This window comes from Loxodonta africana, chromosome 4, assembly GCF_030014295.1.
Source record: "Loxodonta africana isolate mLoxAfr1 chromosome 4, mLoxAfr1.hap2, whole genome shotgun sequence".
Taxonomy (NCBI): domain Eukaryota; kingdom Metazoa; phylum Chordata; class Mammalia; order Proboscidea; family Elephantidae; genus Loxodonta; species Loxodonta africana.
In genome coordinates, this window is record NC_087345.1 from 98541698 (window position 1) to 98569231 (window position 27534).

Sequence of the window (27534 nt, forward strand, 5' to 3'; positions counted from 1 at the left end):
GGGTGCTGTTCTAACAGATACCCAAAATGTGGAAGCGGTTTTGGAATTGGGTGATGAGTAGAGGCTGGAAGAGTTTTAAGGCACCTAATACTAAAAGCCTAGATTGCCTTGAACAGACTGTTGGTAAAATTATGGATGTCAAAGGCAATTCTGGTGAGGTCTCAGAGGGAAGTGAGGAGAGCTATGGAGAAAGGCCGTATTGTCTTAGGGAATACATATGGTGCTCACAAGAGAATGTTGTTAGAAATGTGGACATTAAATGTGGTCTGGTAAGGTTTTAAAAGAAAATGATGAGAATGTGATTGGACAATGGAGGAAGGGTAGTGTTTTCATGCAGTGGCAAAGGACTTATCTGAATTATGTTCGAATGTCTGGTGGAAGGTAGAATTTGTAAGAGATGAACTTGGATATGTGGCTGATGAGATTTTCTAAGCAAGAGCTTAAAGGGGCCACATAATTTCTCCTTGATGCTTATAGTAAAATATGAGAAGAATGAGATGGACTTAAAATTGAACTGTGCAAAATGAAAAAAGAACTTAAAGGTTTGAAAAATTCTGCTGTAAAAACTAGGTTTTTCACCAAGGATGTGGTTACACAATCTTTTGTTAGAGACATTAAGTCTGTGACTAATGAATCTAACCAACTGCCACAGTAGAAAACCCATCAGCTTAGACTGAAGGAATCAGAGACAGTATGAAAGGAAAGTGTATGCCTCTTGGAATTCCACAGGCATGAAACAGGCCAAAGGAGCTACATGTGTTGTCCTCCAAGAAAATAAAAGGACTGTCCCTGGAACAGCTGGTAGATCTGAACTGTTGGGAGGAGCATGAGAAACAGGGCCTTATTGGTTTCAAAGGGTGGAACCAGAGCCTCCTAGGTTTCAGAGAGTAGGATCTTCTTCACCAACTCAGTTCTGGAATGTAGGGCTATCACTAAGGTGTGCCAGGAGATGGGACCACCACCCAAAGCTGAGGGGGTGGGGCTGCCATGCCCAAGGGGCCAAAGAGCAGGGCCTGCAAGGACCGAGGGGGTGGGGTCACCACTCAGATAGACAAGGAGAATGGGGCTTCTCACAGCGAAGGGAGCAAAGTTGCTGTCCCACTGGACCTGGGAGATGGAGCTGAAGCTCAGGGCCAAAGGTTCTCCACCCAGAATCCAGAGGGCTTGGCCAACACCCAGAGTCTAGAGTGTGGGGCCATTGCCTTGAGAGTTAATGTAAATTGTTCTGCTGGGTTTTGAACTTGCTTGGTACCTGCTATCCTTTCTTTCCCTCCAATTTCTCCCGTTTGTAATGGAAATGTCTACCTTGTGCCCGTTCCACCATTGTACCTTAGAAGCAGATAGCTTGTAGTCTAGATTTCACACGTTCATCGATGAAAAGAAATTTTGATCCAGGATGGAATATGCCTAAAGTCTCAACCATGTTTGATTCAGATGATTCAGAAAAAGAGATTTTGGACTTGGAGTTGATTTAAGATTTTTGGGGTGATGTGATGGGGTGAATGCGTTTTGCCTGTGGCAGGAACATGAATTTTAGGGGGCCAAAGGGTAGAATGCTATGGATTGAATTATGTCCCTCAAAAATAATGTGTTATAAATCCTAACCTCCATCCCTGTGGCTACAATCCCACTTGGGAATAGGTTGTCTTTGCTATGTTAATAAGATAGGATTAGTGTAGGGTGTATCTTGTATCAATCTCTTTGGAGATATAGAAGAGATTAAAAGCAAGCTAGCAAACAGAGATGGGGGAAGAAGGATGCCAAGCCATGTGAAGACTGCCCAGGAGCAGAAGCTCAGGAGACACAAGGACCTTCCTTCAGAGCCAACAGAAAGAGAAAGCCTTCACCTAGACCTCGCACCCTGAATTCAGACGTCTAGCCTCCTGAGCTGTGGGGAAATAATTTCTGTTTGTTAAAGCCACCACTTCCTGTGATAGCAGTGCTGGATAATTAAGACAGGCCTGTATTACATACTTTGATGTGTTACTTAGTCACGTGGAATGCTTCCTCCCTCACCCCACTTTCACTGGAAATGTAAACTCCTCATTGCATTTCCAAAACAGAGTTTCGTACTAGAATCCAAGGGCCCTCCCCAAAGTAAGTAAACATGCAACACATTTTTTTGTTTGTTTGTTTTTGTTTTTACTTTACAAAAGTAAGAGAAAATATCTTTCTAAAGTGCCATTCTAATTCTAAATAAACACTTGAGAGGTTGTCTATATACCAGTACTAATTGAAAATTTTGGTAAAACAGTATTTTTATTTAAGAAAATAAATCAAGTATTTGAGACCAAATGGGCAACACCTGCCCAAAAGCCAAGATGAGAAAGCAGGAAGGTGCAGGAAAACCGGAGGAATGGAAATGGGGAACTGGGATGGAGAGGGGGAGAGTGCTGACACAATGTGCAGATTTGAACAAATGTCCTAAAACAATTTGTGTCTGTAAATTTTCACCTAAAGCACAATAAAATCTTTAAGAAAAGAAAATGATACAATGCCTAATAAGCCCCACCTCATTGTCTGAGTTAAAGAACGCCAAAATAAAAGGACAAGACGCAACTTTTTCCACTATGTCCTGCCATGTAACAATCCACCTTAATAAAAGGTTATCTACCAAACTCACAAATGCAAGATTAACCCCCAAATCAGTACTGGTTTGTGCATGTAGAACAGGTTATTTGAAGTCTTACAAAAGCCAGAGTTTAGGAGAACTGATGGCGAGAACTACCAGGAGTCCTTGGACTAAATAGGAGCAGAAGTGAGACTGCAATTGGGAGGAAACAGAGTGAAGAGTGAGTGTTGCAACCCTTCAAGAAGTGTGACCTGAAGAGGCAAAGAAATGGAATGGTGTATCAAACTGAAAAACCAAAATCTATTGCCATCGAGCTGATTCCGACTCATAGCAACCATGTAGGACAGAGAAGAACTGCTCCATAGAGTTTCCAGGGAGTGGCTGGTGGATTCAAACTTCCCATGTTTTGGTCAGCAGCCATAGCACTTAACCACTACACCACCAGGATTTCCAGAATGGTGTACAGCCACTGATATTTGTTTCTTTCCTATTATGCATCATTATTTATAATGTTTTTATTTGCTTATTTCTTTATTGTCTGTCTTTTACCAGCAGTCTAGTTGGTAAGAATGACAGCAAGTCTTGCATGAGGGCAAAAACTATGCATGTCTCTTGTTCTGTTGAATTCCCAATAGAATGCCTAACAGTCAATAATTATAAACATGAATGAGGCAAGCTTACATTTTGCTCTGATTCTATACCAAACCTTTGTCCATAGAGACAATTTGTCATTGGAAACATTGGTTCCAGTTTGGTTTCCAGAATGTGGGTCACTTATATGCCCAGCCACTCCAATCGAGTCTATTAGCCTCTGTGAGAATAAACTCAGGGAGTGCTTCATCTGATCTGTGATACCTGCCTATACATCCTACACTAGTTTGTCAGAAAGCTTCTCAAGTGCAAAAACAAACATCAAAGCGCATTTTGACCTTCACTGTGGTCAACACATCCCTTCTTCTAAAGAGGGAAGGCATTCATAAAAGGAATTCTGGCCAGCGGGGGAAGTGTAGGAAAAGGATATTCTGAAAACAAGACCTGGCATTATGTAACCTGCACCGTGGAGGGGAATTCACACTGGATCTGAGTGACAGTAGCAGTCTGGCTGCAACTTGTCTTCGATAAGCCTCCCCCTGGACTCTCCATCTCCCTTTGTTTTAATTCACTGCTCACCAGATAAATACTGATTCACTTTCACTTGATATGTTAAATGAGTTGTCCTGTACAGAACGCCTGAGCATTAGTTACTAGGAAGTGTGACCAGCAATTTGGGTTTGAAAAACAGTCAGCTGGGAGTTTCCAACAATGACTAATGCACCACAAAATTGAGTTTGTGGACCACCGATCTCAGAACCACACCTGAACCATAGTGAATCATGGGCATTAAGCAATCAGCTGTGCCTCGGTGATACCGGGACTTCAATGTGCTCCCAGTCTATCTGCAAAGAGTTGAGGGCCAATTTGATCTGAATGATTTCAACAAGAGAATGACAGCTATTCGGATCTGACAGTTGTCACCTAAGTAGAAAATCTTAATTCTAACAGATTTTTATCAAAGCACACAAAAGTAAAGAGATTTTTTATGGAAGACTTTCATGCCAGCAAAAGACACTATTACAACAGCAATGTTACTCAACTGAGGCACTTATACGGTGGTCACTTTGTGAATATTTGCAGGATGAAGTTATATACAGCCAAGCATTTCACCAGTGGTTTCTAGAAGATGTGAGGAAATAGGAAGAGTGAAAATATCTGGGCTTTCTAACAAGTCAAGTCATAATAGGAGTTTTGTTAGTGTGAGTGATCTGTATTTTTAGTCTACTAGAGATACAATGAAGGAAAGGGAGGAAACCCTGGTGGTGTAGTGGTTAAGAGCTATGGCTGCTAACCAAAAGGTCAGCAGTTCAAATTCATAGAGCTCCTTGGGCACTATGAGTCGAAATCAACTCGACAGCAACAGCTTTGGTTTTTTTTTTAGAGATGGCAAATAGGGGGCATGAATCAGGGGAAGGATGAAAAGATTGGCAGATTCCCCACAATGCTAAAATGGATCAAGCTGCTAAACTTGGTTAAATGCTGCTCTCTCTCTCTTCTGGAATTTATTGTTTCTGTTTTAAATTTGTGCACTTATACCATTACATGTGAATTCAGGGACCTTTGAAAACATGACCCGTATGTTAGAAACTTAACAATTAAGAATGACTTAGGCCTCATGGCACAAGAGAGTATTCAATTCAACCAGCAAATTGAAGTTTGAAGAGGTATAACTGCACTCTACCAGTAACTGCTATACAGAAAAACAATGCAGTATTTCCAAGCCTTTATTAAAGGGCTTTTTTTTTTTTCAAACATTCATAAATCAAAGGATTGTTCTTAGGCTCAATATTGCTACTCCAGGCTTCAGCAATTGGGATGAAGGCCATTAATAGGATTGTGCTATTTAAGCAATTTAAGACCAGCTTATTTAATTTTTCTTTCTTTAAATTTCATTGACCTTTAAAAAATGAGGAAAGGATTTCTAAGACAAAAATTTTCAGAGTCCATAGGGGAATTATGTTGCATCACTATAGTTATACATCCTACAGTATTTTAATGACTTTTCTAGATGTAGGTAGAGCACATAATTGGGACTGAAATGGCTTTAAAAAAAAAATAGTGAAGAGAAATATTCCTAAAAATTATTCAGAAAAAAATAACTCATAGGCATTATATATTCTTATAAAGCATCAATTAATCACAAAGTTGAAATACCCTTAATTATCTTTTTATCATTTTCAAAGAAGTCCTAAATATGGAAAAATTTTCAGAAACACATATTACAGAGTCATTAATTCAACAAGGATGTGTTTAATGCTGACGGTGTGTAGGCACTGTGCTAAGTCACGAGAGACAGAATAAGTGGTAATTCTTCCTGATCTCGAGTAATGAGATACAGCAGAAAATATGTAGAGGGCTTAATCACCATTTTGACTTTAATAAATCACTTTAAACTTTTTAAGATATTTGATTTTAAAACCTCATGAACTATTTACATTCTACCTTCCTACTAAAAATTAGAATTACATAGATAGTAAAGCTTCACCATTCAATTTAAAGATGCTTTAATGCAATTCCCATTCAGTCAACAATTCTAAATAAGTTCCTTATTTTGAACAAAAATACATATGCTCTGGACAAAACAAATCAATAAATAGCCAAGCCAGTACATATACTGAACTTTACCAAGGGAATATTCATTTCTAAATATATATTCCTCCAATCTTCTCTCTCACTTCCTCTTCATAGTCAAAGTTACTTGAAATGGCTGGCTACCCCCATTTCTTCCACTTCCTCCTCTCCTAATCATGCCTTGATCTGGTACAAATCTGGCTTCTATCAGCAACATTCCAGAAAGCCATTCTTGCCAAGGTCACCACTGATAGTCTTCTTGGAGTTAAATCTCATAGACACTGCATTTAATCTTATTTCATCTATTGTCTGCATTTGACTGTCTTGATATATTTTCTTGACATCTATGACACTTACTTGTTTTTACTCTTTCTTCTCATTCCTTCTCTGTCTTCTTTGTAGGCCCCTCTTCTGCCTGTTCCTAAATAACACAGACCCACAGGTTCTACCCTAGAAGATCTTTTCTTTTCACTCTATGGCTACCTCATATTCCTTTAAATACCATCTACCTGCAAATAACACCATCTATATATTTTTTTTTTATATGTGGGTAGAAATATAAACTAAAACGCAAGCTTTAGTTTTTATATTTCTAGCTCAGACCCCACTCCTTTTATAAAATAAAAGATAACCTCTATGCCCCAGATCCATATAATAAACTGTTTATTAGGGATCTCTATAAACCCATTGGTAACACTGTTGGCAGTTCGAATCCACCAGCCACTTCCTGGAAACCGTGTGGGGCAACTCTCCTCTGCCCTATAGTCACTATGAGTTGGAATCGACTTGGCGGCAATGGGTTTGAGTTTTTTTTTTTTTTTTTTCCTGGTATAAGCCCATTGGAGTCCCTGGGTGGTACAATGGTTAATGAGCTCAGTTGCTAACTGAAAGGTTGGAGGTTCAAGTCCACCAGAGGCCCCTCAGAAGAAAGTCCTGAAGACCTACTTCTGAAAGATCAGCCATTGACAGCCCTATGGAGCACAGTTCTACTCGGATACACATGAGGGTCTCCGTGAGTTGAAGTCTTGACAGCAACCTTTCTTATTTTTGTAAGCACATTAAGCTGAACATGTTCAAGCCTGGACTCATGCTCCCCCTAAGACTTGCTCCTCTGCTATCTCAGTGAATAGTATAGTCAACCGTTAATTGCTCAAGCTTAAAACGTGATGCTACCCTTGACCTCTTCCTCTATCTCACTCCACATAGCTAACTAACCACCACATCTTGTCCCACCTGATTCCTGCTTTCCTGAGATGGCACTTCAGTTCTAGTTCCTTTAGAAAACAGTCCTTGGTGTTCACCTGCCTCAACATTACAGTACCTACACCTCTTTTTTCCCTGTATTTCTCACCAGACTAAAAATTATGCAACTAGAGGCCTTGTTTTCTGTTTCAGAGTTAAATCCTAGCACCTAGGACAGCACCTGGTGACAAGAAACAGCAGTGATAATGTCAGTTATAACAAATTCATAACAACTAACACAAAATAGTAAGTAGTGAAGCCAGGCAGCTGGCTTGAGAGCCTGTGCTCCTAACCATTATTCTACAATGTACTGAGGACTTGATATGTATTTGCTTAAATAAGTTAATGAAAATATGATTTATTCATAATTTAGCAGAATCAAGTCTAAAAGGGCATAAGATTTTTATAACATTCGGGCATAAACATATATATTATTTTAAATGAACATCTCCATATAATATGACACCACAGTAATGCAATAGTAACTACCCATTTATCCAGAAGTAGGAAATATATCTAGCAAGAAAAAAAAAAAAAAAAGAGTTGAAGCATGTCCTTGGAACTTTCAGCCTAGAAGAAGCTGAATACAAATTGGAGCCTAGTAGTGTTGTGTTTAGAGTTATGGTGACTGATTTAGTAGGTATAGTTATCTGGTTTGGACCAAACAGGTTTTGTTTTTTCTGAGGGATAGATGCAGCTTTTAAACAAGAATGGACAACTGCTTAAAGAGACATCTTGAGAATGGAAGGAACGCTGATGTCAAGAATACAAAATTCATCAAGAGGAAAAGTCTGGGCTAATACATTATTTGAGAGGTGAGGCAAAGAGTTTTACTTAATGTTTATCCCAGGAACCTTTACTAATTTGTTGTCTAGTGAAAACACTTTGCTCATTATGATGATATAATCATATAAAACATATTAAGTGATAATTAGCATCCTCTCTGTTATGAAGCAGAAAAATATGCCACACTTAACTATATAGCCACAGAATCTTTAAGTTTGATGAAAATTCGGAAGTGATTTTTTTTCTACTCAATGTGAAAATTCTTCTATAGCATCCCTGAAATATTGTTATCTAGTTTTTTTTTTAGACTTTGCAGGAATGCTTCTACTGATGGGGAACTCTGGACTTGTTAGGGAGGTCCATTCAGCATCGACAGGCTCACATTGTTAGGAAATGCTTTCATATGTGAAGCTGAAATTCATTTCCATGTAACTTACTGGTCCACATTCTGGCCTCCGGAGCAAAGCCAAGCAGAGCTACCTCCGCCACAACATTTTAACCTTACCATAGAAAATCACATTACAGAGCTGGAAGGGGACTTACAGAATAACAAGACACATTTCTTTTGTAGAAAAGAAACTGGAAACCCAAAGTCAGACAGATTATGCGTTTAGATATTGGCACAGCTATTATGAAAATTCTTTCATCTGAATTTTCCCCTGATTCTTAGGTCATTTTTATTACTTTAGAACAATTTTTATTATTATCAAGTTATTCTCTCACTCTATTCTTTCTTTTTAATAATTTATTTTATTTGGTGTTGTTGAGAATATACACAAGGGGACATACACTAACTTAACAATTCCTACATGTACAATTCAGCGACATTGACTACATTTTTTAAGTTGTCCAACCATTCTCACCCTCCTTTTCTGAACCATTCCTCCCCCGTTAAGATAAACTCATTGCCCCTTAAGTTTCCTATCTGATCTTTTGAGTTATTCTTGTCAATTGATCCCATATAGGTAGTTCTTTAAAAGCACAATGTTCAAGGCAGACATTTTTTACTAACAAAGCTAAACTATTATTCAGTTTAAGGAGCCCTGGTGGTGCAATGGTTAAAGCACGTGGCTGTTAACTGAAAGACTGGTGGTTTGAACTCACCAGCTGCTCTGTGGAAGAAAGATGTGGCACTCTGCTTCCATAAAGATTTACAGCCTTGGAAACCATATGGGGCAGTCCTACTGTGTCCTATAGGGTCGCAATGAGTCAGAATCAACTTGACAGCAATGGGTTATTGTTTGGTTTAAAGAAGATTTCAGAGAATATTTTTGATTTAAAGTTAAAAGTTTATCCTACACTATTCTTAATATATATTAAGATAATAAAAAAAATGTCTTTATTCGCTCTTCTCTGATCAAAGCTAAACAATTAAGTTCGTTTTATTAGACTTTAATACCCAGGATATCGAAAGCAGGAAAGTATCAGAAGCCACATTGCCTCCTAGTCAAGAATTAAGTTCCGATAATCATGATCTTGAGATGCCTACCCAAACCATTACAGCACTTATTAAAGGACTCCGTAAAACATAAAAGATACTGCTCAAAAAAAAAAAAAAAAAGGAAAAATAAAAGATAATCTTCTCTACATACCAGAATAAGGAACCCTCGTTTCTAATGGTTATAATCTTGGCTACTAACCAAAATGTCCATGATTCAAACCCACCAGCTGCTCTGTGGGGGAAAAGACCTAGCAATCGGCTCCCATAAAGATTATAGCCTAGGAAACCCTACGGGGCAGGCGGTTCTACCCCATCCTATATGAGTTGGAATCTACTCAACAGCACACAACAACAACAATGCATACCAGAATGGGACAGAGTGCACAGCTCAATACAGATACACACAGCAACACATTGCTAACATTTTGCTTTCCAGCTCCTCCTGGAGCTTCCAAGTTATCAGACAATAGTTTTTACCAAATGCTTTACCACTACAACACTTGAGTTTCCATTTTTCCTGCCTCAAATTTCTTTGCTATTGGCTGCCCAGTCCGTAAGTCACTCATTTCAGCTTTCTGTTGTGGCAGCATCCCATTTCTATAGATCGGTTTCTGTATAAATCAGAACGAGGTAGTTTACGTTACAGTATCAAATGACCTCAAATCTCAGTGACTCAACATTGCAAAGGATTATTTCTTACTCCTACTAATGTCCACTGTGTTGTTAAGGAGGCTTGGCTTATCCTGGTCATTCAGGCAACCTGAATGACAGAGGCTCCATAAAGACATGAGCTTCCACAATTGCTGCCAAGAAAAGAGCTCCCTGCAGGGCTTCTCGTTGACAATGAAATGCTATGAGTTGGAATCGACTCAATAACAACAGGTTTGGTTTTTGGTTACCTAGACATGACACGTACCACTTTCACTCACATTTCATTGGTCAAAGCAAGTCGTGTCATCTCTCCAAACATCAGAGGAGGCAGAAAAATGCAATTACTTCATGTATCAGTAAAGGCAAGGACTGGAGTATCTTTGAAGTCCTAACCGCCACAGGATTTCCCAGTTCCTCCCCCCCCACCCCACCCCCATTTCCTCTACTAATCACAGAAGAGTGTCTCCACTTATTTACAATAACCTAAGCCTTTGGGTAAATGTCATCCCAAAATGCTTCCCTCCAAAGCGTGACGATTAGGTCACTAGAGACTAAAACAGGGAGATAGGAGTTAACACAAATATCATTATATTACTTGTTTTAATGTATTTTTCTTTTTTTTACTTCAGATGAGTGAAAATGGTTTTGGGGAGCCCCTCTGAAAAACAGAACAATATATGGCATTCACCTAGATTTAGATTCTTAGATGTTTAGTCTTTTTAATTACCAAAGAGCTAGAAAAGCACTTTGGAAGAGAAGTTCCAACATATTCCTCTCTTTGCCATTTAGCATTTTTAAACACAGCCACATTTTAGTCTCCTCCCTGATATAAAAGCCCAGATGTTACAGCAGCCTCTTCTTTGCACAATTATGGAAAAAAAATAGGAACTGTTTTCTCTACTGTATGGACAAAAAACAAACAAAAAACACTCCAACCTACTGCTATCAAGTTGAATCTGACTCACGGTGATCCCATATGTTATAGAGAAGAACTGCTAAATAGGGTTTCCTTGGCTGTAATCTTTACTATTTAGAAGTCCCTATTAAAAAAAAAAAAAAAAATTTTTTTTTTTTATACACCGAAGCCCTGGTAGGGTAGTGGTTAAGTGCTACGTCTGCTACCCAAGAGGTTGGCAGTTCGAATCCGCCAGGCACTCCTTGGAAACTCTACGGGGCAGTTCTACTCCGTCCTGTAGGGTCGCTATGAGTCAGAATCGACTCGACGGCAGTGGGTTTTTGGGTTTGACATACCAAAGAGGAGCCTGAGTGGCACAGTGGTTAAATGCTTGGTTACTAACCAAAAGGTTAGCGGTTCAAACCCACCAGCCACTGCATGAGAGAAAGATATGGCAGTCTGCCCTGCAGAGTAGCTATGAGTCGGAATCACCTCGAAGGCAACAGGTATAATCTTTACGAAAGCAGATTGGCAGACCTTTCTTCTGCAACCTTCCGCAAACCCCCAACCTTTAGGTTAGCAGCCAATCACAAACCACTTGTGTCACCAGGCTCCTACTATATAGGCACGTACCATTAAAAGTCAATGAAAAAACTCAGCCGCAAAGTTGCAAAGTGGTTTCTAACAAGCATGTGCAATTTAAAGCTAGGGAAGAGGCAAGTTTACTAGGAAGAATCATATGTTGTACTGTTGAAACTACTGTAGATAATTACCTCACAACTTAGGAAAGCATTTCTTTGCAAAATTTCTTCTCCCCCACAGACTTTTCATACTAATTTCTCCTCAACTAGGATGAAACAAAAAGAAACACCTCTTTCGAGTAGGTGATACACAATGTGTAAATACAATCTTTACTTCGTCTAGAGTCTTGTCAATAATTTCTCTATTTTATCTCATAGAACTAAGGGGGAAAAAGTGTCCTTTATACTTGCTAAATCCCTTTTATTTAAATGGTATGAAGAAAAAGAAAGAATTGCTTCCTACATAATTTCCATATTTAACTTTTTGCATGAGACTTCCCTTTTTGAAAACCATGAATAAATGCTGTTGTTAATACAGTGTAACTGTATAGAAATGAATAAAATGGGAGAGAATGTTAAAAAGGCATTATAGACTCTTCTCCGGTTATTTTATGCTCATCATGATTTGAAATACTACTTTTCAAATATAACAATGAAACTAATTTCTCAACTATATTATCTAGTTATCAATAACATTACAAAAATAATTTCATGACTGTAAGAATGAATGGGTTTTAGCTTGCCCTTCATTAAATAATAGTATCTCTTTGCCAGTGGCCAATTAAACTAGTATTATTTTTAAAACACTTAAGAAATGCTCTCCCGATTACTCATTGGGCCTGCATCATCATATATGCCAAAAATCCATTCATAAAAAGAGATTAATAATATTTAGACCTGAGTAATAATATTCAAAGAAAAATGTACTAAGATGCTTCAGGAAAAAGCTGGTATGAATTCCTCTTCTCTGAAATAGGGATTGTGATTAATAGTAGCTAATGACACTTTTTAGTTTTAATGACAACATTCATAGGGGCCTGCAGATCGCAGTGTGCATGGTCTGACACTGCTAATAATGTACGTGTGACCTCATTAATTGGCAAAGAGCAATCATCAATGGGCTGCACTTGAAGATACACCCAATAACAGAAAACTTGGGGAAAAATACTAAGTGGATATTGTTCGAAGAGAGTTCGTAAAAAGCTTTGATACTGGAGTCTATCCCCTTTTAAATTATGATTCTTAAAACTCCTCTAGAGAATTCTGCGGGACATGGAATCCCAGAATTTCACTCTTCTTATTTAGCACCTTTACCTAAAGAAGGACTAAAGTGAATCATTTGGAAATTGGCACACCTATGTATTCTTTGTTCTCTTAGGGGCAGCTTAGCGTAAAGATTAAGAAGTGGAAACTCAGAGCTAGACACCTATGCTGATAATAATAACCCATACCTTACAGTGTTATAAGGATTAAATGAGTTAATATACAGAATGCAAAGTGCTTAGGACAGTGTCAAGGATAAAACATACTCTCAGTAAATATTTGCCATCATTATTATGGAGCCCTGGTGGTACAGTGGTTAAAAACTCAGCTAGTAACCAAAAGGTTGGGAGTTTGAACCCACCAGCCACTCCTTGGAAACCCTATGGGGTAGTTCTACTCTGTCCTATAGGGTAGCTATGAGTTGGAATCAACTCAATGGCAATGGGTTTGTTTGTTTTTCTTTTATCATTACTACATTGTATATTATTCAGACATGTTATATGGGAAGCTTAGAAATAAGAACAGTATGGAGGTTAAATGGCACCATAAAAACAGGCCACACTACTCATAGACAAGGTGTGAATAAACAGCTACAAAACCATATTCATTTTTACAACATTTCTGAAAAATCCGCTCTTGTTTACCTGCTAAGAATTGAGTTCAAAAAGTCATGTGTCTAGCAACATTTAATGTAGTGCTGTAGCACAAAGATAGCTTAGAGTGTACATTTTTCCCAAGCACTTAGTTATTATAGTGTTTGTGGCTTTAATATGAAAAAAAAAAAATTAACTCTCAAAATTGAACCTAAGAATAAACAATAACTATTTCATAAGGTAGGGGAACAGGATGGAATTTAGCAGGCACATGCTATCATCAATTACAATGTCTCCGAGTGTTAGTATACATCATTTTTCTTATATCAAGTTGAATCCCTTTGCCTTGGCAGTGCCCACAGCCAGATAAAAGTTCCTTTCTTGTTGTCTCTAATTCCTATCTTTTTTTGTTTGTTAGTTTAAGCTGGTTTGAATACACATAAATAAGGTAAATCTACAAAAAAAATTTAAGTTCCATAAGATTTTTTTTTTTTTTTAATTGCAACTATTGGGCTGGAGAACTACAGGAAGCTACTTAAAGGAAGCATGCCAATAAGTCAGATGAGACTTGTGAAGAGGTTCTTTCTCTTATATAAATCCATCAGATCAAAATCACACCTTATCAAATACACTGGAAACTCAGTATTTATCAGAGACAGATTTTTACATCAAAATTCATCGATGAAAATTACAGCTTATTTTGATGAGCCAAAAACCTACTTACCTCTGAGAAAATCTATCGACATTAGCAGAACTTCTTTCTTGTAAATGTGTATATACTACAGTATGTGAACAGAAATTAATTCCTATAATAGTTAGGATAATGGTTTTAATCATTTAAATGGAGCATAGTATCAACTAAAAATGCCTCTCTAGATAGAATTTTGTATATATAAAGAAAATCACATCCGACTCAAATCCTTTAGTGAAGGGGGTAAAGTATAAATAAATAAATGACATCTTACCAGAATAAAATGATCCTAATCTTTCCTTTCTTCCAGAAAGCTCTTGCAGACTTTCCCCAATCAGGATAGGGTTTGTCCTGAAGCATCATATCAGTGACCTAAAGCAATAAAAAAGCTTAGTAAGCACTTTCAGGGATCTTAAATTTAGTTTTAAATATAAGCCTAAAATTTACATTCTGTTGAGAATAAAATATGTATGTGCTTTAACATCAGAATATATGCAGAGATACAAGGGAGAATATACTTCAGTTAAAAACTTTAATAGTTTATTTGATATTACATATTGAATAAGCAAAGTGAAGTTCATTTAACGTCAAATATTCACTTTTTTTAATATCAGTCGAGACTATCCTACATAAAGAAGGAGATATCTTTGAGTTAATATTAACAGCTCCACAGACATAAAAATATACAACAAATGAAAGGCTGTATTTTTTTTTTAATTTGCCTAAGTCAGAAACACCGAAATCCAAATATTCCCTTATGTGCCTAGAATTTTAGTTATGTTACAAGTCAAAATATCATCTTCCCTTCTTTCACTTTTTTCCTTTGACTATATATGAGTTACGGTACTTATACCCAGTTTTACGTCATATTTGTTTTAATTACCTGGCATTGTCCCACCTCCACACTATTAGCAATTCTATGTCTTCTTACAAAAATGTTCTCCCTCTCTTTTCCTCATGCACAGATTCTACCCATCTTGTAAAGCCTAGGTAAAGTCACACTACCACTGGGATGGCTTCACTGTCCCCCAACTGCAGTCCTTGATCCATTCTTCTCACATGATACAGCACTTTTCACCTTATGTTAGACTTCATTATGTACATTTTTTCCCTCCCTAATCCATTGCCGTGGAGTCGACTCCAGCTCATAGCGACCCTATAGGACAGAGTAGAACTGTCCCACAGGATTTCTGGGGAGCAGCTGGTGGATTGGAACTGCCGACTTTAGTTAGCATCTGAGCTCTTAACCACTGCGCCACCAGGACTCCTTCCCTTCTCTATTGGGCTTTAAAATCCTTAAAGGGGAAAATTTATCTTTGTATCCCTTTGAGTGTCTAAGGATTTTTTTTTTTAACATAAAATACTTTAAGATATTTGCTCAAAGAGGGAATGACAAAATAAATTAGGACATACGTGTTTGTTTTTAAAGATCCATTAAAAATTTCTCATTGACCACATCACATGCTAATGCTATCAACAAATGACCAAAGAATCACAAATAGGTAACCTATTATGGAAATCAGGGCTCTGGTGGCACAGTGGTTAACAGTTCAGGCTCCTAACAAAAAGGTGGACAGTTTGAATCCACCAGTCACTCCGTAGAAACCCTATGGGGCAGTTCTACTCTGTCTTATAGGTTCACTATAAGTGAATTAACTTGATGGCAACAGGATTACAGGAACCATTCAAAATCAGATGGGGTAGGAAATTAATTTCCTTTTTTAATAAAGGAAAATGTGTTTGGATGTGTGTATACTCACACACACACACGCACACACAAACACGGCCACATATTTTTTCCTTTTTCTAAAAAATCTACCCGCCCTTCAACAGAGAGAACACTATTTCATTAATTATTTTAATTAAGAATGTTCAAATTCAAACAAAGCAGAATGAAATTTTTAAAAACTGAATGGAATGTTGTTGTTGTTATGTGCCGTCGAGTTGGTTCCAACTCCTAGCAACCCTATAGGACAGAGTAGACCTCCCCATAGGGTTTCCAAGGAGTAGCTGGTAGATTCAAACTGCTGACTTTTGGTTAGCAGTCAAGCTCTTAGTCATTGCACCACGAGGTTAAGGAAGAGCTTTCATGATCCATTAAAATATTATACTTTTCTCCTGTCCTTAAAACTTTAACATTGCATTTAAGTGAAACTTCAGCAATGACCTGACTTGAATTGCATGAGATTTAATTATTTAAGATGAAAGATTCTGATTCAGTGAGGAGTCCTCCTGAATCAGCTACCTCTTTCATAGCACCAAACTTCCTGTGAAGTCACATTAGTTCTCAAGGAAGCCCACCATGTCATATCACACAAGGTCCAAGATATGGTCTCTGGAAACATTCACTGGCACACCAGTGACTCACATACTAAGGTACAATCAAAACAATGGATAAGGAGACCTGGATAAAGTATCCAGGAAAGATTTTATCTTAATTCTTCTTTATCTCTTTAGTTGCCATTGGGTTAATGATATATGTCATGGATTGAATTGTGTCCCCCCAAAATATGTGTCAACTTGGTTAGGCCATGATTCCCAGTATCCTGTGGCTGTCCTCCATTTTGTGATTGTAATTTTCTGTTAAAGAGGATTAGCGTGGGATTGTAACACCCTTACCCAGGTCACTTCCCTGATCCAATGTACAGGGAATTTCCCTGTGCTGCTGCCTGCTCTACCTTCTATCTCTCAAGAGATAAAAGGAAAGGGAAGCAAGCAGAGAGGTGGGGACCTCATACCACCAAGAAAGCAACACTGAGAGCAGAGTATGTCCTTTGGACCTGGGGTTCCTGTGCAGAGAAGCTCCTAGGCCAGGACTAATGATAAGGACCTTCCTCTAGAGCTGACAGAGAAAGCCTTTCCCTGAAGGTGATACCCTGAATTTGGACTTGTAATCTACTAGACTTGTGAGAAAATAAATTTCTCTTTGTTAAAGCCCTCCAGGTGTGGTATTTCTGTTATAGCAGCACTAGATGACTAAGACAGTATACCAGCCTCTGGACCCCAGACCAAACCAAAACCAAACCCACTGCCATCTAGTCGATTCTAACTCATAGTGACCCTATAGGACAGAGTAGAACTGCCCCATAGGGTTTCCAAGGAGCACCTGGTAGATTTGAACTGCTGAACTTTTGGTTAGCAGCCGGAGCTCTGAACCAATATACCACCAGGGCTTACCTGGACAGAGGTAAGGTGTTATTCAGATTCTAAAGCATTTAGCATCAAGGTGGGTCCCTTTTGAAATGCGTGAAGCTCAGCAGACTGGAGTTGGAGCCTCATTGTTGTGTAGGTTGAACTTTCTATTAGGTGATGTTTCCTGGATATATTAGTTTTGTAAGCTTTTGCTTCCCCCTCCCCGCCCCTTTATTTCTGTGAGATAAGGCTTGCAAGCATAATTATAGCTTTCCTGTGGGATAGTTGGGGAGCCCCGGGAAAGCCAGAGGTTCCCCGCGTAACCTAATGGAAAAGCGCCCACAGTAAACTATTTATATAGCTCTCATTGGGATATTGTCATACCACAGATCGGTGGCGCTACAAAGCCACTCACCTCTTTGATGGCTTGTATTACCAGTTCATATTTCTCAAAATTCATATTACCGATTGAAAATCTAAATGCAATTAGTAAGCATGCATTCCATTGTTGAAAACATGCCATTAAAAACAAATATTAAGGAGAAAAATGTAATGAAAGGGTTATATTCTTTCGCCACATCATTTCTAGAAATAGTGTTCCCAAGCTTCTCTTGGTTCATGAGAACCAAAATTAGCTTATTGACCTTCACTGAGTAACACAAGGGATTTATGACAGCTTTGCCTAACTTAGGGTCTACAATAATTTTATGTGATATGTCAAGAAACTGGTACACAATCACCCACTCAAGATGCTCAGAGTGAAAAAAAAGCACTATGCATCCCCTACCACAACTCCTAGGGAATAAAAACGGGCATAAAGGATCCACTGTGCAATCTGAGAAGAAAATAAATGGTTTCATTATAAATTATCATTTGTTTTTTTAACCTGCTAGTTACTTTGATGAACGTAAATGCAGCAAATATTGAGACTTCCAAAAGGAGAAAACTTGTTTTACTTACTTTTACAAGAAAACTTATTAAGTGATGATTTTTTCACCTATTTATTTTCTTCTTGACATTTTAAAATTACAGGATTTTATTTGCTCCCTCAGAATAATGCCCATGGATTGTATTTTCAATGAAAAGAGATTCCTAATATTTTTCAAAATGAGCAAAAGGAAGATGATAGAATATAATTAATCTTGAATCAAGTGAATTACATTGTTACTAAAAGATGAAGAAAGGTGAAAGCAGAGAGATTTAAATCCCAAATATTCTCAGACATATGAGTTTTATCTCATAACTCCCCTTGAGGAAAAAATTGCTATTCTTCCAAGTACAATGATTTCAGCCACGGGCTTCTTTGTAACCTTCTTGAATAACAATTTTTTGCATCAAATTTTGTTTTAACCAAACTTCAAGGTTAAGTAAATAAATACGTAAATAAATATTTCATGTTTCACCAGCTTTTAAAAAGATTTAATTAATTCTGCTCAGCAATATTTATCCTGTTTCAGAAAGAGTGTGAATGGTAATAAATATTTTCAAGGAACAAAGTGACTACCGGGTGGGTTTCCTTCCATTTCCAATGTTTTCTCCAGGGTACTTTCTGGGAAATACTTATTATAGAATGAGACAATCTGCTGCTGCATGATCAATTATTACAACGGCATGTTTTCTAAAAATGACATTCAAGGATAAAGCATTTTCTCAGAAAAGTGGCAAGAGGAGGCAAGAAACATCCTTTCTGATGCCAGACAGCTGGTCTTTTTCACCCTCAGCTCCAGCTCTTTATTTTAAGTCGTATCATCAGATCAGTGTCAGGTCACTTGCAGCTAAATTGGCAGGAGCAGAGACAGTCATTAAAGAGATGCATTCAATAAAGAAAAATCCAATTACTTTCTGCATTAGAGAAATCAAATTCATTTCTGGTGTTGGTCAAGGACAGTCTTTGTGGGAAAAGGTGCAGGAAGGGGAGGACTCGAGATGGTGAAAACAAGGTTGCATGTGTCGCATAAATACAATACAAACATGTGGATGCTTCTCCCACAGGAAGATTATTAGAATCTGAAATTGCAAGTCTTTCTTTCTTTCTAGACAGGGAGAAATTTGTTTAACTCTTCGAGTCTCACAATCCTTCCTTCTCCCTTTCCTCTCCAATAGGTCTTTACACAGAGCTCTGAATCTCTTTATACCGTTTATCACATGCCTTGCTAGATGGTCTTCCTCAGAGTACAAGCTATTTTAGAGCATGGGCATTAATCTGAGCAAGCACGTGCATTTTAAGGTTGCTCGAACTTCTTTCTGTAATACTTACTTTAAGAAGGTTGGTGAGAACTATCTAGCCTACAACCAAACTGTTGTTTTCTTTATGCTTGACCAATAATTAGGCTGAATGTTAAAATTTTGGGTCACATTGTTTATTTAGGAATTGAAGGCATTGATTCACTGTCTTAATAATGTTGAGTGATGTCAAAGAGACCCTTCAAAAAACTGGAATCTGTTTTTTTTTTTTTTTTCTTTCAGGTTCACAGGTAAGTTGATTTCATTGCTTAGATGTTTTAATTTTGAGTACAATAATTTTCCTAGTTTATTGATTGCTGTCTATCATTTTTTAGGCACAATTTGCCACTTCAGTCTAAGGATTCAAGTCTTCTTTTATTCTGTTGAGTCTTTTTGAAATCCTGTCCTTAACTTACTATTTTTTCTTTTCCATCACTTTACTTCTGTTCTTTAGGGATAACGTGCTGCCTTCCCTGTCTACACTCCTTTTAACTTTTTACTTTGCTCAGTGATGTTCCATACTGTGATTTTGAGTGTTTTATTAATGTTTGTGGAAATTCTAATTTCTGTAATTTATTTCTTCAATTTTCTATCTTTGTTGTTACTTTTCTGAACTCTGTCAGCTCTTGTTTCATGTTCTACTATCTCACGCTGTTCTCTCTGAGTTCTTGTAACTTTGCTTTGAATCCTTAGTTTGTGAAGATAATGACTTCACTTATTTTTATTTAACTCACTAGGATTCCTCTGGTCTGTGGGAGCATTTTTCTGGTGGAAGGTTTTTTACCTGCTATTGGCTTATCTTGTTATTTTCTTTCTCTTTTATTCTGAGTGACAAAATTCTCACGACTCTTCCTTTGAAACCGATCACTGTATGAAAGATGTGAATTCTTCCTGGGCTAGCTCTCTGCAGGACACTCTCGTTGAAATCTGTCAGGGCTTACTCTCAGTCAGCAAATCCACCGCCACTGTTCCTGACCTCTCAGGGGATGACACCCACCTCAGACAACTGTCTTTTTTTGCTAACTTTGCCTGAGATCAGTAGCCACCATATCTCCTCATAGCATTATCTTGAAACATGGTTGACCAGCGTTGCATTTGGCAACCCTTCATTGTTGACTGGGCTTCAGAGTGAAAGCTGTTACTTTATCTTATTTAAGATAAAGTTAGTATATATGATTCTTGTTCTCCATGTTCTTTGGGTGATTCATAAGAACAGAAATTTATTGTCTCACGGTTCTAGAGGCAAGTAGTGTGACTTCTGTTGGCAGGGCCATGTTCTCTCTGAAGGCTCTAGGAGGAAGATCCTTTCTTGTCCCTCTCAGCTTTTGATGGCCCCAGGTATTCCTTGGCTTGCAGCTGCAGCATAACTCCTTCATCACATGGCCATCTTCCATGTCTCTCTCTCTCTGTTTCTTCTCTTTTATAGAGTGTCACTCACATCGGATTTTAGAATCCATCCTACTCTGATACGACCTCATGTCAACTTAACTGACAACATCTTCAAAGACCCTATTTCCAGACAAGGTCATATATAGGTACCAGGGGTTAGGATTAAAACATATCTTTTTGGTGGACACAATTCCATTCATAACAGTTAGCATTTCTGATTCTTATTATCCATTTTTTAGTGGTTCGTTACCAAAATATTCCTATATTAAAACAAAAATTCTGTATTGCTATTTAGCATGATCATTAAAGGCTTATTCAAAATGACACATATTTTTTGCAATTTTGAGGCCATACCACCAAGAATAACTATTACATCTGTGATATTTTTGTCTTTTCTTTTTAAAAACAATACCCATCAGATGATCTGGATAACATTCAAAAATAGCTTTTAATTGACATTGTTTTAGATTCATGTGTCTTTCCCAAACACAACTTTGTTCACATTAAAATAATTAAATGTAATACGAGATTTTGTAGAAACTTGCTTTTCTAAGGGATTGTTCTGAAAGAAAAGCTTTGCTTTATATTCCTTCTATGTGGTAATATAAAAAACTGAGGTTGATACCCATATTTATAAGTGAAACATGAAAAGTATCTAGTGGACTGAATGCTAAGTATTCTGTAAAAGCATTTAGTAGGTAGATTTTTCATGTATTCTTTTTTAAAAAAAAATAGTGATAATATTGTCCCAATTTGGCAGTGTCTATTTTTTTTTTTTTTACGATCTCAAGAAAATTGAAGCAAAATATGCTATCAGCAAGAGATAACTTTCATGGGTTCCTATAATTACTTTTTAAACACTTGGAAAAAAGTCCTGGTATAGTAGTAACATGGTAGAGAATTTTTTTAGTTCCTTTCCCACTTAAGAAAGTTAACTGAGACAATTATTGAAGTATTTTCCCATTGCTGAAATACTGTTTTCTTGCCTTTGTTGATGTCACTTTTATTCAGATTTCATTGAGGCTGTGATTGTGTACAGGTACATATCAGTTATAAAAAAAAATTCTCTAGATGAAATTATAAGCCAATATTTTACAAACTTAGTAAGCATGAACAGACAATTAATGACAAGCTTTGAATACCAAGCAGTCCTACATTTTGACGTGTGCTTTTTAATCCCTGATAGTGGTTTACTCATGGGCAGGCTGAGAAGTTATTGAAGTTCCTTAATTCTTTATCTTTGAGAACTTTTGCTACCCAAAGAATTATGCTTCAGGATGGATTGATTTACCAATAGTCAAAGCCAACATCAAAGCAAGAGCAACCTCACATACCCTGGCCAGAAGGGGTGACTGCTTATCATTACCAATGGCATCAGCACCGACTTATGAGTCGGTTAGTCACAAAGCCAGGAAACATCAACACTTAAACTGATGAATAGAGGGATGTGGAGAGCAGGGCTTCAGTATTTCTTTAACTTGTTTGTTTTATTTCTCTACTTCTAAGAAAATGGATATAAAAATCTTATTCACACTGCAACCACATATTCCAAAATTACCCCCAACATCATTGTAGCTATAACAAGGATTCTGACTCCATTTTTTAATACTGGACAACTGACAGCTTTTAAGGCCCACTCCCTATTCCAGTTCAGCCTCACATCTAGGCAAACTGATAAGAAATTCCTGTGCTCCCTCCTTTGGCACTGCAGGCAGTTCAAACCATGCATGGCAACCTCATCCTACCCCCTAGCCACCTTAAAAATAAACACATAAAATAAAACAGGCCAGTCTCCCTTCCTGGCTCTCTCAAACCATTTTCAGGCCTGCTTGGGAGCCACCCTGCTCCCCTCAGAAAGCCTTATTATGTGAGTAATAAACCTTTTCATACCTTTGTGATGCACCTGTGCCATCCTCAGTCTCAACGTCTGAACCAAATTTTGGGCGGGAGGGAATCCATCTTTCACTGAGAGGGGCCATAACGATAAGAAACACAACATCCTAACAAGTGGGGAGTTTCTTATGATTTCTTTTCATGTCTTATTTGGGAGTCTTGAGTTTTTCTTATGGAAACTTAGCATCTTCTGATTCATGGCATCGCCAAACTACAGGACGACAGGCCTCACATGAATCAAAATATTCCCGATAGATCATGTCAAGGAAACTGCAATGTGTTCTTGAAACTCCATCTCCATGCATCAAAGGAAGACAAAGGCTGATATTATATAAATCCTTCATATAAAATATGAAGGTAAAGCAAGGTAAAAGATCTGAATTCTAGCTAACTACACCTCAAACATAAAAGGAGATTCTGGAAAATTCAAAATATCTAAAGCAGCTGAATTAAACTGCAAAGGCACTCCTCACCAGCACATGGATTTTGTCTGTTTTGTTGACACTTTATCCCCATCATCCAGCATAGTATTGGTATACAGAAGGTTCTCAGTAAATACTTCTTGAATGAATGACTAGATAAATGGAAGAATGGATGAATAAAAGGGAATCAAGAGGGGCATGGAATGCAGAACAGACCAGAGGGGCTGTCTGGGGTCAATAGCACACTCGAAGCAGCTCTTTCAGCGTCCTCTATCGAAGGCCTTTAAGTATCCACCGCAACTAGTGGTATTGATAGTGCTACTAGAGGTGATACAGCAATGGTGGCGGCGGCAGTAGTAGTAAGAGCCATAGCAGTACAGGGATGGTAGAGTATTCCTTTTCTTCTCAGCCCTGTCCTTTCTCTGACTGGAAACGTAGAATGAACAGATTACAAAAGAGGACTCTGTCAACTCCTGGTAAAATAAATCAAGTATGATTTCAAATAAGAGGGTTATTAAGCCTAAGACACACGCTTGCTCACCTTATCCATGTCCGCAATAGAGGGATGCCTAGCTGCTTTATTGCAAATGAATTTATGCATAAACTAAAGAAGAGCACACGTTAGTCACGTATTTAAAAAGCTGAATTCTAATACATTCTCATATCCCTTATTTGCGGTGTTGATACCCAAGCAGGTATTGATTTTAAATGTACAACTCAGGAGAAGGGGCAGTGAGTAGTGGCCTCTGGGGTTGGACAGTGCCCAGCTTGTGCATTCCTTTATGGCAGCCCTGCTTTTTAGTACATTTGCACCCATTGTAGCACAGCATTATTTTCTTCTTCCCCTTCCTCTCCCCTTAGATAACACTACATGGGAATAAAGTTTAAATTGCATTTCTTCATATTATACAGAATGATGCATACAACTTTCTTCCCCCTAGCTACTCCCTCCTGCTCCCACCACACATATCACACTACATACACGGACACATACACTCTGTCTTACACAGCAACACTTCCAGGTGAGAAAAAGAAAGACCCAGGGTCCAACCAGAAAGGATTATGCATGCCCACTGAGGAACACTGGCCGAGTATACAATTAGGTGAATGGAAACCATGGGGAAAGTTTCCTAAATTACCTACTGATGCCTTGAATGAATTGCTAACAGAAGTATCTGAAAAATTACTGGTGAACATTAAACCTGGAATGTATTCCACAGCTTTTTAGAAGCACAACCAGGGTTTCATAAAGTATGAATATTAATACACCTGCTTATTATCTCCAATGACAGCCTGCACTGCTTTCGTGATGTATTGCACCTTATTGCTGGATCCCTACTGATTTACAGTGAGTCATGGACTGTTTTATTATTAAGTAAGGAAATTGGGCGTGTCTCAGAATATAGAAGCTTTTAGAGAAAGACACCTGAATACAGAAATACACACAATCAAAAAGTACCTTCCCAGGCAAGTTCCGCAGTTTCAAATAGTGTGTTAACAAATGCAAAATAAACGTGATGAGCTTCGGTACAATTTCCGTTTTACCACATTGAGTTATAATTTAGAATAAATAGAAAGAATGAGAATTATCACTGGCTTTGTGGAGCAAGTAGCCAGCAGATAAATATTTGGGCCATCTGACATAATATTTTTTACGGGTAACTAAATTATCAAACTACAGTAGCCCAGTATCACATGGCTGTGCACTTATTTTTGTTTTTGCTTGAGAAAATGAATAGCTCTAAGTAATCATACCTTCTTTATTTTGTTAATGTAGAAAAGTGATCTCTACTATAAAATGTAATTACACAAAATATACCTTAACATGATGGGTTTGTGATTGCATATATGAATGCAGGGTCAATAGGAGGAGAAATAAAGACTGTTTCTAGAAAAGTGATCGTAGGAACAATTACCCACCAAGGAGCCCTTGGGGAGAACAAACATCCCCTCTAAGGGAAAACCAATCTCATTTTATGGTATCCCAGAATTCTAGCTTTCTAAATGAAATGCCTAATGCAAGCTAACCTCAATGATAGAGCCAAATGAGTTGCCTCTCTCTTCCAGGCTCTGCATATTGTTTTTTTTTTTATAACAGTTTTCAAAACATATAAGGTAACAACTCCAAAGCTGTGGGCCAGTGAGGGAAAAGAAGTTCAATTGGTTTATTTTCCTAATGTTAATAAAAATTGACAAGTCCAGGAAAATGCTGGTAAGTCAACTGTCTAATGTAATCATCTTTGTTCCGTTTTCAGAATTCGAGATTATAAAGTAAGGCAACTGTCAAGTAACATGGCATACAAATATGAGCAAGCATTGTTTTTGTGTTCTATTGTTGCCTGAAGATAGATATAATTATAATGCCATGGACTGATTGTATGAGAGATATTCATAATGACAAACGTAGAAATTTAAAATCAGTAACCTAAATGTGTACCTTTGCAATAAGAAATCCTGATTATCAGTATCTAGTCTAAAATAGTTAAAACTATATATATACGTATCAAAGGGCATATAGTATACACATCAGGCATAAAGAATAAAAATTAATAGTGGATAATCCCACCGTTCACCTTGGAAAAAGTAGAAAAAAACAAAGACTTTTAAGTACTCTGTGTACTCCTCCCCAAACGAACTACCCTGCACCACCTGTATCCTGTACAGGAACAATTTTAAACTTGAATGTACCCTATAACATAGCTTCAAAACTTATAAAGGATAGATTAATAAAGGATAAATTGACACCAGAGGTAACCATTATCCTAAGTCTGTTATTTGTCATTCTCATTCTCCTGTTTTTCTGGGTGTATCCATAAATAAAATATTGTTTAGTTTTATGCATTTTGTACATTTATAATTAAATAGAATAATACAGTATTATTTCTCTGCACTTGGCTTTTTTCCACTCAACATTATTTTTCACAAATTTATGCCTATTAGAGGCTAGACTTATGTCTTTGAACACTGCTGCCTCTCTTGATAATTTCTTCTTTTGATACCATTTCAACTTTCATATGGTTTATTTGTACCTTTTTTCTTGATTAATCTTATAAAAGATTTGTCAATTTTATATTTTTTCTACGCTACTTTTACTTTTTCTACAGTTATTTTTGTTGTTAGCTATCGCTGAGTCAGCTCTGACTCACGGTGATCTTATGGTTATGCACAACAGAACGAAACGTTGCTGGTCGTGCCCCATCCTCATAATCATTGGTATGTTTTAGTCCATGGTTCTACGGTATATATGACTTGTTTTATTTTATTAATAAAATAAATATTTTGTTTAATTATATTATTATTATATGAGTAAATTGTTTTATTACATTATTATAGTAATTACATTAGTTTTTATTATATTAATTTATTCTCATATATTTCATTCCTTCTTTTTATTTCTGATTCTCCTGTTCTTCATGCTGAATGCTTGTTCATTTTCAATGTATCTTCTTTTCTAACGTAAGCACTATAATAGTATTGTTGCTGTTAGGTGCCGTCAAGTGGTTCTGACTCACAGCAATTCTGTGTACAACAGAATGAAACACTATCTGGTCCTATGCCATCCTCACAATTGTTGCTATGTTTGAGCCTATTGTTGCAGCCACTGTGTCAATCCATCTCATTGAGGGTCTTCCTCTTTTTTTCTGACCCTCTACTTTACCAAGCATGGTGTCCTTCTCCAGGGACTCATCCCTCCTGATAACATGCCTGTCTTAGTTATGTAGTGCTACTATAATAGAAATACCACAGGTGGGTGGCTTTAACTAACAGGAATTTATTCTCTCACAATTTAGAAGGCTAGAAGTCCAAATTCAAGGCACCAGCTCCAGCAGAAGGCTTTCTTTCTCTGTCAGCTCTAGGGGAAGGTCCTTGTCATCAATCTTACCCTGAATCTAGGAGTTTCTCAGTGCAGGAACCCCACGTCCAAAGAACATGCTCCACTCCTGGCTCTTCTTGCTTGGTGGTAATTAGGACCCCTTCTCTCTCTACTCACTTCTCTCTTTTATATCTCAAAAGAGATTGACTCAAAAATACAACCTAATCCTGTAGATTGTGTCCTGCCTCATTAACATAACTGCCTGTAATCCTGTCTCATTAATATCATAGAGGTTAGGATTTACAACACATAGGATAATTACATCAGACTACAAAATGCAGGACAACAACACAACCCTGGGAATCATGGCCTAGCCAAGTTGACACGTATTTTGGGGGAACACTATTCAATCCATGACAATGTACAAGGCATGTAAGATGAAGTCTCACCATCCTCCCTTCTAAGGAGCATTCTGGCTGAACTTCTTCCAAGACGAATTTGTTCATTCTTCTGGAAGTCCGTGGTATATTCAATATTTTTCACAACACCTTAATTCAAACTTATCAATTTTCTTTGGTTTCCCTTATTCATTGTTCAGCATTTGCACACATATGAGGTGACTAAAAACACCATGGCTTGAGTCAGGCACACAGTAGTCCTCAAAGTGACATCTTTGCTTTTTAACACATTAAAGAGATCATTTACAGCAGGTTTGTCCAAGGCAATATGTGGCTTGATTTCTTGACTACTGCTTCTCTGGGCATTGATTGTAGATCCAAGT

At 37.6% G+C, this 27534-nt stretch overlaps 1 protein-coding gene across 1 annotated transcript in view; it reads right to left on the reverse strand.

Moving 5' to 3' along the window:
- The window catches only part of TMEM117 (transmembrane protein 117), a 556897-nt gene that overhangs the window by 192274 nt on the left and 337089 nt on the right, over nt 1-27534 (reverse strand). Inside the window, exon 5 of the mRNA XM_023555483.2 lies at nt 14155-14252. Coding sequence (XP_023411251.2) covers nt 14155-14252 — 98 coding nt within the window. The remainder of the gene's footprint in view (nt 1-14154; nt 14253-27534) is intronic.